At 42.6% G+C, this 14,885-nt stretch overlaps 2 protein-coding genes across 3 annotated transcripts; one reads left to right on the forward strand and one right to left on the reverse strand.

The window, feature by feature from the left end:
• On the forward strand, positions 1-1,839 carry LOC112046725 (uncharacterized). The gene has a single exon (XM_024083487.2). It carries the CDS (start codon positions 1-3, stop codon positions 1,837-1,839), a length of 1,839 nt encoding a protein of 612 aa, XP_023939255.2.
• Positions 1,840-9,122: 7,283 nt separating this feature from the next.
• On the reverse strand, positions 9,123-14,176 carry LOC112050657 (uncharacterized). Of its 2 annotated transcripts, none has more exons than XM_024088966.2 (3): positions 13,603-14,176; positions 11,364-11,545; positions 9,123-10,854 (listed from the first exon to the last, which is right to left on the reverse strand). In XM_024088966.2, the coding sequence occupies exons 2-3, from the start codon at positions 11,543-11,545 to the stop codon at positions 10,365-10,367; spliced, it is 672 nt and encodes a 223-aa protein (XP_023944734.1). In that variant the 5' UTR covers positions 13,603-14,176; the 3' UTR covers positions 9,123-10,364. The 2 variants fall into 2 exon arrangements, with proteins under 2 accessions (XP_023944734.1, XP_023944733.1); XM_024088965.2 differs by lacking the exon at positions 13,603-14,176 and adding an exon at positions 12,125-12,272.
• Positions 14,177-14,885: the final 709 nt, after the last annotated feature.

The following is a 14,885-nucleotide window of genomic DNA, read 5'->3' on the forward strand; positions in this document are numbered from 1 at the left end:
ATGGCCGACGACCAGTCTTCGGGCATGGATGTTGCGCCTGTACGCAGAAGTCGCCGCGCGGTCCCAAATTACCGTAACCTGGGCCCGGCCACGCGGTTCTTACGACGTGATGAGTCAGTGTCGCCGAGCTCGCGAGATTCATCGCGCTCCATGACGCCGGTGCCCCGTGGCACAGGGATTGCCGCCGCTAGAGCGGATTTGCTAGCCGCGCGAAAGGAAGCTCGAGAGGAGGCGTTCAACCAGCTCCTTAAGGACAGAATCGTTCGCAAAGAAATGACGGAGCCTGTTCTAGACCCAGAAGAGGGGATGGCTAGTGGGGCCTCATGCCGTGAGGACCCCGCGGGACTCACGTCCGAGGAGCTGCGGGCCTCGGCGGGCCGGAGCGTGGCTGCCATAATGCAGATGGCTGCACGCTCGAATAACCGGAAGGGTACGTTCGTGCGCCGTTTCAAAGATGCGGCGACTGAACTGCAAGAGATCGTGGAGGCCCTCGCATCTCGGACCGAGGCTGAAGAAACTCGTAGGGTCCGTGCTGATAATGCTCGGCTACGAACCGAGGTTGAAAGCCTAAAAGCAGAGTTGAAAGCTCACCGGCGCGAATTCTCGGAGATGAGGACTGCTGCTAAAAGTGCAGCAGAAGAAAATATGACGTCACCTACAGTGGGAGTAGACTTGATAGAAGAACTAAAGGCCTCCATTGTGGCCTCGGTCGGGGTAATGTTGGATGCCCGTTTCGCGGGCATTGAGGAGCGCCTTCTCCCTCAGAAGGTGATTCGCCCCCCTCTGGGGGCGGACAGAAGGAAATCGGCCACGCAGCCAGAGCCAACTCATGGTGCTGGAACGGAATCGGCGTCCCCTGGAGCTCCTCCGGCGACTGCTGGACCAAGTGGGTCAACGCCGGACGCCGATAGTTGGGCCACTGTTGCAGGGCGAAAAAGAAAGAAGGGCCCGTCCCGTCCGGCAACGTCTGCCGCTGATCCGACGAACCTTCCGAAGGGTTCCAATGCGGCTGCCCCCAAAAGGGCTGAGCGAAACTTGACCCCCCCTAAAAACGCCGCAGTTCTTATTACAGTAACGTCGGACTCTGCAAAAAAGGGTGTCACCTACGCTCAGGTTTTGGAACGGGCTGAGCGTAAAATTAATCTCCAAGATTTGGGCATTGGCGCGGGGATGAAAATCCGACGAGCCGCCACGGGAGCTAGACTTCTTGAGCTGCCACAGGGGCAGACGCATGAGCAGGCGGAGATACTGGCCGGACGACTCCGGGTGGCGTTGGATGGAGTTGCCGAAGTTAACTGTCCAACAAAAACGGTAACCCTCAGGGTCAGCGACTTAGACGACTCTGCCACAACTCAGAAGGTTGCAGCGGCGGTAGCGCTGGCTGGAGGCTGTCTTCAGTCGGCAGTAAAAGTGAGCGACGTGCAGCCGGGCCTCAGAGGTGTGGGTTCAGCTATGGTATACTGCCCGGTGGACGCAGCCAAAAAAATATGTGAATCTGGTCGGTTGTTGGTTGGTTGGAGTTCCGCCAGCGTCCGTGCACTTGAGCAACGCCCCCTGCGCTGCTTCAGATGCATGAGCATGGGACATACGGGCCCCGTGTGCCCTTCGAAGAAGGACCGAAGCAGTCTGTGCTTCCGATGTGGTGTAGAAGGGCACAAAGCCGCAGGGTGCGTTGCTACCATGCGCTGCGCCGTCTGCGTTGATGCGGGTTTGCCGTCGGGGCACATAATGGGGAGCAACAACTGTCGCCCCCCTTCTGTTAAAGGAGGGAACGGTAATCAGCCACAGGTCAGTGAAAGGCAGAGTCCAGCAACGGAGGATGCTAATATGTCGTCATGAACCAGGCACGACATATTAGCGTCCTCCAGACGAACCTTAACCACTGTGCGGGGGCTCAGGACCTTCTACTGCAGTCCATCGCAGAGTGGAAAATTGATCTGGCCGTAGCATGTGAGCCGTACTTTGTCCCCTCGCATGCACATTGGGTCGGGGACACCGATGATTTGGTGGTAGTTGTTTCTGCGAACAATGCTGACCCCTCGCTTTCTGCTGTCGAGAGGGGTCCAGGGTATGCGGTAGCAAGATGGGGGGAATACACCATCGTTGGGGTGTACTTTTCGCCTAATCGACCACTGGCAGAGTTTGAGACTTTCCTAGACTCCGTCAGTGAGGCTGTTCGTAGACACAACGAAGGGCGCACCTTGGTACTCGGCGATTTTAACGCCAAGAGCCAAGCATGGGGGAGTCCAGCCACAGATGCCAGGGGTAGGACTGTCCAGGTGTGGGCCGTGCACCAAGGACTCTCTCTGCTCAACAGAGGGACAACTTACACCTGTGTACGCGAGGAGGGGGGATCCATAGTGGACTTATCGTTCGCCACGCCTCAGGTAGCTGACAGAGTCACCGGTTGGAAGGTATGGGATTGGGTGGAGACCTTGTCAGATCATAATTACATTAGATTCAAGATCTCCAGCCCTGCTGTGGTCACGATGACACCTTCTAGCGCCGCGAACTGCTTTCCGCGCTGGTGCCTGAGTCGGGTAGATCAAGAGTTGTTAAGAGAGGCGGCTATAGTTCAGCGGTGGTCCTCTCTCACCTTCGAGTCGGATGCCAGTGTTGGCACACTTGTGGACCGTCTGCACAATGACCTGACTGCAGTGTGCGATTCCTCAATGCCAAGGGCCCGCGGATGGCACCGCAGCAGGTGTGTGTACTGGTGGTCAGAAGAAATAGCGAACCTCCGTACCGCCAGCCACCGAGCACGAAGAGCCTATGTCCGGTGTCGTAGAAGAAATGGTCTGGACTTAGCTCTAGAACAGCAGCTACGAAAGGCTTATCGCCAGGCCAAGAAAACTCTACAACTGGCAATAAGTCGCAGCAAGGAGCGGGCTCGGGAGGAACTGCTAGAGGGTCTCAATCGAGATCCCTGGGGACGTCCTTATCGTATTGCAAGAGGAAAACTTAGGAATCGAGGACCTCCCATAACCCAAACGCTCCAGCCTGAGTTCTTGCACCGAGTAGTTGAAGATCTCTTCCCGAATTCCCGGGACCATGTCCCTCCTACGATGTCCACCTTGGTGACAATTGAAGATAGCGGTTCTGTCCCGCTGGTCACCGAGGTGGAGATGGACGTCGCTTTGGACCGTCTTCGGTCCAGAAAGACGGCACCTGGACCGGACGGTGTTCCGGGTAAGGTCATTTTCATGACTCGTGAGTTCTTTGAAGGGCGTCTCAGGGAGCTGTTCAACCAGTGCTTGCGGACTGGTCTGTTTCCGCAGCCTTGGAAAGAGGGCCTGCTATGTCTCATCCGTAAGGAAGGTCGACCGTCAGATACTCCGGCAGCCTATCGACCGATAGTCTTGCTCAACGAAGTCGGAAAGCTCTTTGAGAAGATTATTGCTGACCGACTCGTTGAGCATCTTGAGACTGTCGGTCCGGGACTTTCAGATGCGCAGTTTGGATTCAGGGCAGGTCGCTCAACCCTCGACGCCCTGGAGTCACTGAAGACCCTTACGGATGATGCAGTGACCAGAGGGGATGTTGTCCTCGCCGTTTCTCTGGACGTCACAAATGCCTTCAACAGCCTCCCTTTCGAGACTTTGATGGAGGCACTACGATATCATAAAGTGCCTGCCAAGTGGATATCTTGGATGGGAAGCGACGGACGAAGAGAGCAGCGGCAGGTGCTGAATGGTGTACCTCAGGGTTCAGTATTGGGGCCGATTCTTTGGAATATTGGCTTCGACTGGCTCCTGCGGTCATCTCTGCTCCCCAGGATGAGGGTGTTTTGCTACGCGGATGACACCCTCATCACGGCTTGTGGGAACACGTACGCGGAGGCGAAATTACTGGCCACGATCGGAACGTCTTTGGTGGTGAGGAGGATCGAAATGCTGGGGCTGAGAGTCTCGGCTCCCAAAACGGAGGCTCTCTTATTTCATGGCCCACGAAGGGGTCCGCCTCGAGGTGCATTTATTACCGTTCAGGGTGTATCGGTTGAGGTGAAGGCCCACATGAAATATCTGGGCCTCATTTTGGACGGTAGATGGACGTTCCGCAGACACTTTGAGCTGCTGGGTCCTAGGCTCGTTGGAGCAGCCGCCGCCCTAGGGAGGTTATTGCCGAATATTGGAGGTCCCGACTCGGCCTGTAGGCGCCTATACGTGGGTATCGTCAGGAGTATGGCACTGTACGCGTATGTACTCTTCTGCGGAGACCGCAAAGAGTCATTGCTGTGCGTGCTATCCGAGCATACCGTACAGTGTCATGGACAGTTTCCACTCTCCTGGCGGGTGACCCGCCATGGGAACTGCAGGCTGAGATTCTTGCCCAGGTGTACCACTACCGGTCAAGTCTCAGGGCTCGAGGTGAACAACCAGGGCCTGATGAAGTAAATCGTTTACGAACCCTCGGGAGTGCGGCCCTGGTCCAGAGATGGAAAGAAGACCTCGAGTCCCCGGTGGCTGGCGTCTGGACGGTGGAAGGTCTCCGACCCCACCTTGAGCGGTGGCTGCAACGGCGCCATGGCGCACTGTCGTACCGTCTCGTGCAAGTACTTACAGGACACGGCTGTTTCGGTCGGTATTTGCACAAGATCGCTAGGAGGGAAATCTCGCCGGTCTGCCACGAGTGTGGTGCGCCAGAGGACACGACGCATCACACTCTTGCGGACTGTGTGTCATGGGCACCGCAAAGGCACTCACTTATGTCTTTTCTTCAGGGAGACTTCTCGCTGTCGAGCGTTGCCAAGTACATGCTAGACAGCGAAGAAGGGTGGTCTCACGTTGCCTCCTTTTGTGAGACCATCATCGGCTTAAAAGAGGCAGCGGAGCAGCAGAGAGAGCGGGCGCCTGATGCTGACCCACTACGCAGAAGAAGAACGGGTGGTAGAAGGCGTCGTTATGCGCATCTTCTCCCACCCTTGTAGACACCAGTGAGTAGAACGACGATCGCGTCGGGATGTAAAAGTGCATGTATCTCGCGATCCTTTTACATCCCAATAGGACGCAGGTGGCCCCGCTGGGTTTTAGTGGGTATTCTGGTTTGCAGCGAGTCCCACATACCCGGCCGCAGACTGCACCACTCTGCTTGTGCAGCCTCCGGACGGGATGCGTAAACGCATTTCCCAGCGACAAAAAAAAAAAAAAAAAGGGTAGTGTAAGGGATAGGGAAGAAGTGTAAATAAATAAACTAATAAGTCAAAGCGAAGCTTGAGCGGGTCTGCTAGTAAATTAATGAAAAATAAGGCTCTAAAGATGCCATATGGTTTTTACTCAATTCAAAATTTAGCCTACCGTTCATTGCGTAAAGATTGTTTTAATTACAAATGTACTTTAGACTTTTCTTAAACTTTTATTACATGCCAAATTATATACTAAGTACTATGATAATAGGGATGTACCTACCCTAAGAATTTTCACTACATTGAAAAGTTTTAAAATTATGTTTTTAAGGACGTGGGCAGTCCCGAGATGTGGTAGGCGTCCACTGATCCGCATCGTACGTATCGGGCGCATCATTTTGTTCTATTTGAATGCTTTTTTACGTCCGTTAAAAAAGCGCTCGTGCGTATGGCAGCTTACAGACGACAATGTGATTTTAAGCGCTCCGTTTTCTTTTGGGGCACGGAACCGTTCTGTATTCTGAGCGGAACCCTAAAAAGGTTGGGAAACTGAGACACAAACACTATGACACAGCACCCTGTACTTCGAAATGTTGGATAGAAGCAGGCGTTACTTTGCGGAAGTTCATCATGATTATATAATGATTTATTTATTTTGCTATCATCCGCGAAAATTCGGCGAACCCATGCGACAACGTCACCCAGGTCCGACAAAATACTCTCTACGTACGTTTCACCCTGAAACCGGAGCATCCTCAGGAGATGTTGACTCTACAACTCTACAACTCTACAACGTGCAATTGCAAAGACTTTGCAATTGCACGTTGTAGAGTCAACATCTCCTGAGGATGCTCCGGTTTCGGGGTGAAACGTACGTAGAGAGTATTTTGTCGGACCTGGGTGACGTTGTCGCATGGGTTCGCCGAATTTTCGCGGATGATAGCAAAATAAATAAATCATTATATACTTCGAAATGTATTAATAGAGTTTTACGAGTTTATTGTAGGAAAAGCGATTCCAATGAAACTATCTAATCTCTATATTTTTGTGTTTTTCCTTTTGTAAGTAAATAATAGCAAGCTATCTTTATGGTACCTACGTATTTTATTGGTGGGAATTTTGCTTGCGTATTATTCATCCAGGTAGAGTCAACAACAATAATGTATTTAATTATGTATCAAGTGTTTGTAATCCTACTGTATCTAATCATCATCATCATCATCATCATCATCATCATCATTATTAACAAGCAATATTCGGCTCTCTGTTGAGCACGAGTCTCCTCTCAGAATGTGAGGAATGTGTGACCAATGCGGATTGGCAGACTTCACACACGTAGAGAATTAAGAAAATTCTCAGGTATGCAGGTTTCCTCACGGTGTTTTTCCTTCACCGTTCGAGACACATGATATTTAATTTCTTAAAATGCACGTAACTGAAAAGTTGGAGGTGCATGCAAAGATTTAATCAACGATCTCTCTTTCTTAATCTGGTGCTTCTCGGAGAAAAAAAACATAAAAAACTAAAGAAATTTTCGGGATTTGCCGCCCAACTATTTTGATCATAGAACATAAAACTTTTTGGAAATCGGTTAATAATTAACTTACCTTTTATTATTATCAGTCATTTCACTTGTAAGTTTTTACCCCGATATCATATTTCACAACAAACTCATTTTATTAAATAATTTTACATATTTTGTATCGTACAGACGTATATTATTTTATATGCAACGTTTTGAAAAAACTAAACACAATTTTTTTTTATTATTAAAGTAAATAAACGTTAACAATAAGAAACACAACAAAAAATATTTAAATTTGAATAAACGTCAATTAAATACAATAAGAATCACTTTAACAAATATTTAATTCGACCATAATTTTGCACGATTAATTAATTTGATAGCTGTTACATAATTTATTATGCGATCGGTTTATAATAAAACTTTACGATGTTTTACAACCGCCGAATTGTAATTTTGTGCTGCAGTCACCACTGCGCCGCGAGTTTACTAACTGTACGGAAGTAAGTCGATTTTTTCTTAACAATATACCGCCTTTCTAATTCGATTGATCTCGGCACATTTCGCTTTCACCTAAAATCGATCCCGTGATCTCCGTGACTGGTAGATCAATAAACAGAGGCGTGACTTATTATGTTCGACTTCTGAACAGCTTCTAAATTATTACGCTTTAATTGTTTACAAGTCAAGACGTAGATTGATGTGTAGGCAAATTATATTTTGATGATTTTTTTTTTTTTTTTTATTGTTTACAAGTTAGCTCTTGACTACAATCTCACCTGATGGTAAGTGATGATGCAGTCTAAGACGGAAGCGGGCTAACTTGTTAGGAGGAGGATGAAAATCCACACCCCTGTCGGTTTCTACACGGCATCGTACCGGAACGCTAAATCGCTTGGCGGTACGTCTTTGCCGGTAGGGTGGTAACTAGCCTCGGCCGAAGCCTCCCACCAGCCAGACCTGGACAAATTAAGAAAATCTCAATCTGCCCAGCCGGGGATCGAACCCAGGACCTCCGTCTTGTAAATCCACCGCGCATACAACTGCGCCACGAGGCCGTCACTAAATTAATTATTATAGTCTGACCTCATGAATTGAGGCAACGATATTTTATGCTATAGATATGTTACGTCAAAATCACCGCAAAAAGTGATACGATGTTGTGAAATTATGTGTTTAATTTTAAAAAATATTATCACCAAATCTTAAGTGTGTTTTTGACGGTCTCCGTGGTGCAGTGGCATTTGATGTGGCGGTGGATTTACAAGACGGAGGTCCTGGGTTCGATCCCTAGGTGAGCTGATTGAGGTATGGCTGGTGGGAGGCTTAGGCCGTGGCTAGTTACCACCCTACCGGCAAAGACGTACCGCCAAGCGATTAAGCGTTGAATTTTCATCCTCCTCCTAACAAGTTAGCCCGTTTCCATCTTAGATTGCATCATCACTTACCATCAGGTGAGATTGTAGTCAAGGGCTAACTTGTAGAATTTAAAAAAAAGTTATAGTGTACGGCCCTCAATATTATTAAGACCTACATTTTCCTATTCAAAATTTCTGAAGATCATTTCTAAGACAGCACAGATAAGTTTTGGAGAGAGAGGATATCCTTGTCTTACTCCTTTTTGTACCTTAGATGGTTCGCCTTTCTTTTCTAGCTGAATGCACGCAGAGCTGTTTTTATTTTAATGTATGTATTTATGTAAACATACATGTATAGCGTTTACACTGAACACACACCTCGGCAATGTAGACAATATTTCGATATTATTTGTTTAAATAACTTTACTATGCAACTAATTGATAATAAGGCGCCTACTAACTAATTAGACGCCTTTGTTCGCCTCTGTATTGGCGCGCTAGTGACATATCTAATAGTCTAAAATTCGTTGGGTTGGGGGTGTCTCAAGCACACTGTATTTAGTAGTCTGCACTTAGTTTAATACTTATGTAGCGTTATCCATATTAAAATTTAGTAGGTAATCCCTAAGTTGATAATGCTTCACTTATTTATAGTAGGAGCTTATATCTTCTTCTTCTGAAAGTCTGGCCACTACAGGCTATTAGTCATATACTCGATCGCAGCTTACACTTGACTGATAAGTATCCTATTACGCATGCGTGAAACATTTCGCATAAAGATCGTTTTTTTCTGTTGTTCAATGTTTTGTCAGTTGCTATCTAATCTGCTATCATTTTAATAATTTGAGGAAATTGTAAAATGAATGGATGCCATCTATTGTCATAAAATCATAAACAGATAACAATTGATTAAAAATATATACTAGGGTATATACTAGTGGGGAGTAATAGAGGGGAATATACTAGCGGGGAGTCATGAAGGGGTATAAACCAGTGGAGGGGGGGGATACTTGAGGGGTACCTATATACTAATGAGGGATACTAGAGGGGTATACACAAGTGGGGAGTACCTACTAGAGGGGTATACATGGGGTATCAAAGAAAGAATGAAAAGAACCACAGAACAATCAGCATTTACTAAATTCGTGAAAAGAACATTACAAAACTGCAAGTTAACATGAACACCAATCAAATTAAAAAGTTAGAGTAGTGGTGAAAGGTGAACTATACTATACTTAGTTTTAAACTCTTTTAATAATTTCTTAAAATGTGTTAGTCGTGAATTCATCAATAACATGTTCCAATATAATGAATATTTCTATACAATAAATAATAATATAACATTAAAACTTAAACTTAAATTAACTAGGTATACTTACATACTATATTTAGTAGTTGCATTATCGAAAAGCTTTTATTCCGACTTCTTTGTATTTTTAATTTGCCATGACAAATTAATAATTTTCATTGATCCAGTTCAAATGTTGCCGCCACACCATTTTAACTTTTTGTGAAGATGCAAATATTTTTTACAATAAATAATATCTCCTTATAAATCTGACATATAGAAATTTATCTAGATCAATCTTTCAACGATCTATCGATCTATAAATGGATTATACGGGCAATCAAAGACATCGTACATGAATGGTTTTATTGCAACTCATAATAAATATATAATAAAATATACTTCAAAGAACACCGCGTGCAAAGGATTCGTTCAGGTATGTTACAAGTAAGTGATATAGGACCTACTGCAGCCACGATGATAACAGATAATACAAATAAAGAACGCTTACTGGTCTAAGCCACTGATGGCCAAAATTACGCAATTTTATTAAGCTTTAAAGTTTGCTAAGCTTCTACTATTGTAAGTAAGGTACAGAGGCGCCTATGAAGTTTGGCATACATGGTTGTTTTATGAGGTTATCATCGACCTTTGCTATATTTTCTTTGCAATGAAGTTAAGTAATTTTGTCTTCGAAGAACACTAAAAATTAAACAAACTCTCAGGTTTCTGGTCAGTTTATCTCGAAGATAAGTGTCTGATGACTGACAACATGATTTCTTATTTTATTCCAAAAAAAATATGAACAACTGTCTTAGGTACTTGGATGTATAAGAATCACCTTTGTAAAAGCTATCTCCCGATACCGCTATATATGAGTTAAACTCTACTTAATAAAAACTCTACCATAGGTACTTATTTTACCTATGATAGGATTTTTAGCTGTTATAAAACTCCACAAGCACTCATAGAATACTAGTGAGTAGTGTCATCAAAATATCCTTATATTTTAAAATGCCTGAGTGAATCCAAAAATACTGTTCCGGTAAAGACGTTATCAATTTGTGTAGCTTATGCTTTAGGAGGTGCCACGGATTCTGGTCCACCTTCAGGGATAGGGTGTTTCGGACCTTTGATGGTAATATCAGAACATGCGCCAAAGGTTTCTTGTGGTCCACACCCTAATCCTGACCTCCCCTGACCGCAGTGACCCCAATTGTTACCAGCTACATATCTCCACTGAAGCACGCAGTGATCACAAACTAACCCTTGAGGGAGACGATATTTAACTTTGAACAATCCTTGAGTAGGAGGAAAGAAGTACTTTCCCCCTTTTTCTAAGTATACTGGGTATTTGTCAAAGCAGGCCTGGTCTTTGGAATGGGGGTCAGGGCAGATCTTGAAATACCAGTAGCCTTTGTGGTGGACAGTGATCTCCACTTCAGCTGTGAAGACTTGGCCGGAGTGGTAGGTGGCTACGATGAGGCCTGAGCCGTATTCTCCGCCGAGTTCGTGACGCTTAGGATCCGGGGCATCCCAGGGATCACCGCAGAGGCCACACCTGGTTTTGGTAAAATTGGAACTATTATTAAAAGTAATGTTATGTAGAAAATGTCTTAATCCTATTGTGTACTGAACGAACCTCTTCCATCTAAGACTGCATCGTCACTTAACATCAAATGAGATCGCAGTAATACAAGAAAAAAGGTACATGAGGCTTAACACCTATACGGCTCGGGTTTACGAACACAGCACTCTAGGCGGTTCTCTTTAGTATAGAAAGATGCCACAGATTACATTGTTAAATTCTAAATTATTTTATAGCTTAAACTGTCCACACAAACAGTGGAGCAATAAATAAGAATGCCCTGCAATATGTGGCATAACCTAGAAAAAGGCCACAACTCAGTATTTGGCCACATACTTCCTATTTACATATGTATCCCTTGCATGCCCTGTGAAGTGTTGCCTTGTTTATGGGTGATGGATTTTCATTTAACATAATAAAAAAAATATAAAAGGAATAAATTAAAATTAACTCACAAACTAAAGGCCATTCAATCCACTTACTTTCCTTTGTTGGTGCTAAACTGATGGCCGAAACCACCGCAGTTGAGGCCGTGGTCGTCATAGTTGGGTTTGGTTGGGAACCCCTTTCGCCACATGGAAGCCCTTGACGGAGGTCCCAGGACTCGACCGTGACTGGATACGGACACCACAAACACCGCTAATGCCAGGATATGACACAGCATCTGTGATAATAAAGTATTAGAAAGAATTTAATTACTACAAACACAGTTTTGTTCATCAAATAATAATAAAAGAACGTCATTGATGTTTTTATGTTTTACGAATATTTCCATTCCCAACCACTTAAACATAAAGTGTTAAACGTAGAGGTACGACAATAGGTCAATGAGAGAATATCGAAGTCATGATCGTTTTAAGCCTATTTCTTATATGTATAGCCTATAAGTCCTGTCCCAATCAATAATATAATGATGATAATGATGATGATGAAGCCCTCGAGCATTAGAACAGCGTAGGAAGGGCCCTTAAAAATGGGCTGCTAAGGATTGAGGATTTCACTTTAGATACATAATATTATATTATGTTAAATTTTACTTTTCCAAATTTTACTGAAATCCGTAACCTAACAAACATATTAACTATTATTTGTAGTTCAACAATACAAATGAAAAATATAAAAAAATAAACATTGTAAAAAGGCGGAATAATAATAATCTATAAAAATATGAAAGGATTCAGCTATTATACTAAAAAAGTCTTAGAACTTAGCTAAGCTTTTGATATTTCAAAATCATTGTCACCTTATTAATTTGCGATGTTTTACTTATTTTATAGCAATAATTATTTCAACACAGGGAACCACCAAATTACACGAAGTGCTATGAATAACTGGAAAATAAAATATATCGCGGAGTACTACAAGGAGCTATTTTTGCACCTACATAATTACTGATATTAATTTTGAGTGTATTCCCAATTAATTCCAAATGTTTTCCTGTTTACATTGACTTTAGCGGTGAACTCTTAAACTAGGGTTTAGGCTAATGAACCGCAGAACTGAATCCTTCCTCGTAATTTAGAGCCTAGAAGTATGTCACACTCATATTATAAAGTTGAAAGTGTGTATGTGTGTATGTTTATTTTCTACTCCTTCACACCACAACTACTGACCGGTTTGGTTGATAATACTTATTACGTTATAAAAGATTTGAGTCATTTGTTTATGTTTAGTTCGTTCTAATACAAGGGTGGTTCAAAAACAAACAAAAATAATCGTTACTCGTTAGCCTATAAATATTTTATATAAACCCTTTAGTCAAAAAATTAACTCGAAAAACATTACCTTGCTATTTTTCTTAAATCCCAATTAAAAACGCCGTAGCAGACGCCTGTGATAATCGTTTAGTAACTGTTAAAAACTGTCTAGATCATAAAATAGATCAAGACAATTTATACAAGAGTCCCGATGTTGTCAAAACTTATCGCACAAGACAATCGCCATCGAAAATAGATTCGATAGAATCTATACATCATCGGTTAATAATATTTGTACAGTTTTTCGAGATAACAACTTTAAAACGTTTCTAAGATTCACCGACAAGACCTTAGTTTTAGTTTTACAGAGTAGTTTAAAACTAGAGGCTACAATTAATAAACAATGGGACATACTTGTTAATTTTTATTTTATTTTCATCAATCTGGCCCGACAGATGTTATCCTGACATAGACCACTTTCTATAATCTATATTTAACTGTATTCTAAATAAAAAATAAGATTATCAAAAATGTCACAACTTTCAAACCATGGGTCAAGCATATATTTAAATTGAAGTGATTATTCAAATACAAAATTACTTACTTCGGGATAAGTTCGAGTTTTCTTAGTGTTTTCTAGTTCTAGTAGAAAACTATTACTATCTATTTGTTCTTATCACTACTTAATCAGATAAATATTGGATAGGTCATAAAATTAACGTCTTAAAGCAAAAAAGTAAGTTAAGTACAGCAAAAAATATTAGGTGGATTATTTATTTGAAAAATTCTGAATATCTCAATTTTCGTATTCCCTATACATTGTTTTTAAAATTATTGTATATCATCAATTTCAAATCTTTTTTTGAATGATTCTGTCTTTTCACAAATTAACTATTAGTTTAAAGATTAGCATCTAATTAAAAGGAGAAGGTTTAAGAACAATATTCATCAAAACCGGCTCAGATTTCACAGAGTTGTCACTCATTAGCGTAACGTCAAAAACTAAAAGAAAGATTATACTTACGCGTCCAAATGATCCTTTAGATTTCGAAGGTACTTCACAATTTCTCTGCTCAAATGATTTCCAAATATCTTCAGTTCCAATTGATGCGCGAAAATAAATAAAATGATTTTCTGCAATGTAGGAAAATTCACTTATTCAAAATTATATTTGCGCAATTGCTAGTATGAAATCATTGATTTTGTTTATGGAGTGTGGTATTTATTCTCAATGTTTATGTGCAAGTTATGTCTTCTATCTTGTAGCACAGTAAAGAAAATACTGTTAAAACTGCCCAACTGGAAAGTTAATAAAGAGACGGTTACTGGATCGCAATCAACTAGTGCGTTGATCCCATGGGTAAAAATAGTCCAAAGACGTCACCATTCCTCACAGGGTCCGCCGCACTAACTGCAACCTTTAATACCTACTAGCTCAGATAACCTCAGTTATTGTCTTATAATACATTAATATATTTAGTAGGTAAAATATATTTATAACACATTTGCTCGTAAAGTATCTCTTATTTCACCAATTTTAATATTGTAATGTATCTCATTATGCACATGTGCCGTAATGTAAAGTATGCTATATGCTCGACTAAAATGCTAAAGTAGTCCGAACTACGTATGCCTTTGGCACCAGGCGCTGCTAATTTTTTTGTCAATTTGACGACGATATCTTGTTATGGTACTCATATGTATCTACATAGGACGCCGTTAAATTCCTTGAGTCGATCTTACTGCGTATTATGTTTATCTTTCGAGTTTCCAGTATGCAGGTTACTAGTACCATCATACACGCACTGGTTATTTTCGATTTCGAAAACCAGTCCGTATTCACGCCCTACGTGGACGTTTTTATCCATGCGCAAATATTTCAAATGCATTTCATTCCTTTGAGTAGGTACGAGTAAGTACAATGTAAATAACACGAAAATAATGGAATCAAATAATGGCAACACAAAAAGGTTGATATATGATACCTTCTGATCATTTTTGAAGGCGGTGCCAACACAGTGATGCATTAACTTAAGCCATCATAAAGTTTTAGGATTTTCAGACGTTTCTTTCCCTTGGTTCTTTCAGAATCGGTTTTGAGCCACCGCCTTCAAAGTGATCAGAAGGTAGCACATACGATGTTATTTTTCGCTTTTCGCTTTTCAGATAAAAATCGGAATCGTTTGACAAATTGTCTATTGCCTTTTGTAACTTCGTTACAGGTTAAGGGAAACATTGAAAACGTTTGGATTTTGTTACTTATTCAAATTCAAGTTTCTTACTTTTACCTGCCCATGACAATTAATT

The sequence above is a fragment of the Bicyclus anynana genome, chromosome 19 (genome assembly GCF_947172395.1).
Source record: "Bicyclus anynana chromosome 19, ilBicAnyn1.1, whole genome shotgun sequence".
NCBI classification, from domain to species: Eukaryota; Metazoa; Arthropoda; class Insecta; order Lepidoptera; family Nymphalidae; genus Bicyclus; species Bicyclus anynana.

Excerpts from the sequence above, each read along its gene's own strand:
- LOC112050657 (XM_024088966.2), bottom strand. The coding sequence starts at position 11,545 with ATGCTGTGTCATATCCTGGCATTAGCGGTGTTTGTGGTGTCCGTATCC. Across the intron at positions 10,855-11,363 it reads TTTAGCACCAACAAAGGAAA|GTGTGGCCTCTGCGGTGATC; the intron begins GTAAGTGGATTG and ends TACCAAAACCAG.
- LOC112046725 (XM_024083487.2), top strand. The coding sequence starts at position 1 with ATGGCCGACGACCAGTCTTCGGGCATGGATGTTGCGCCTGTACGCAGA.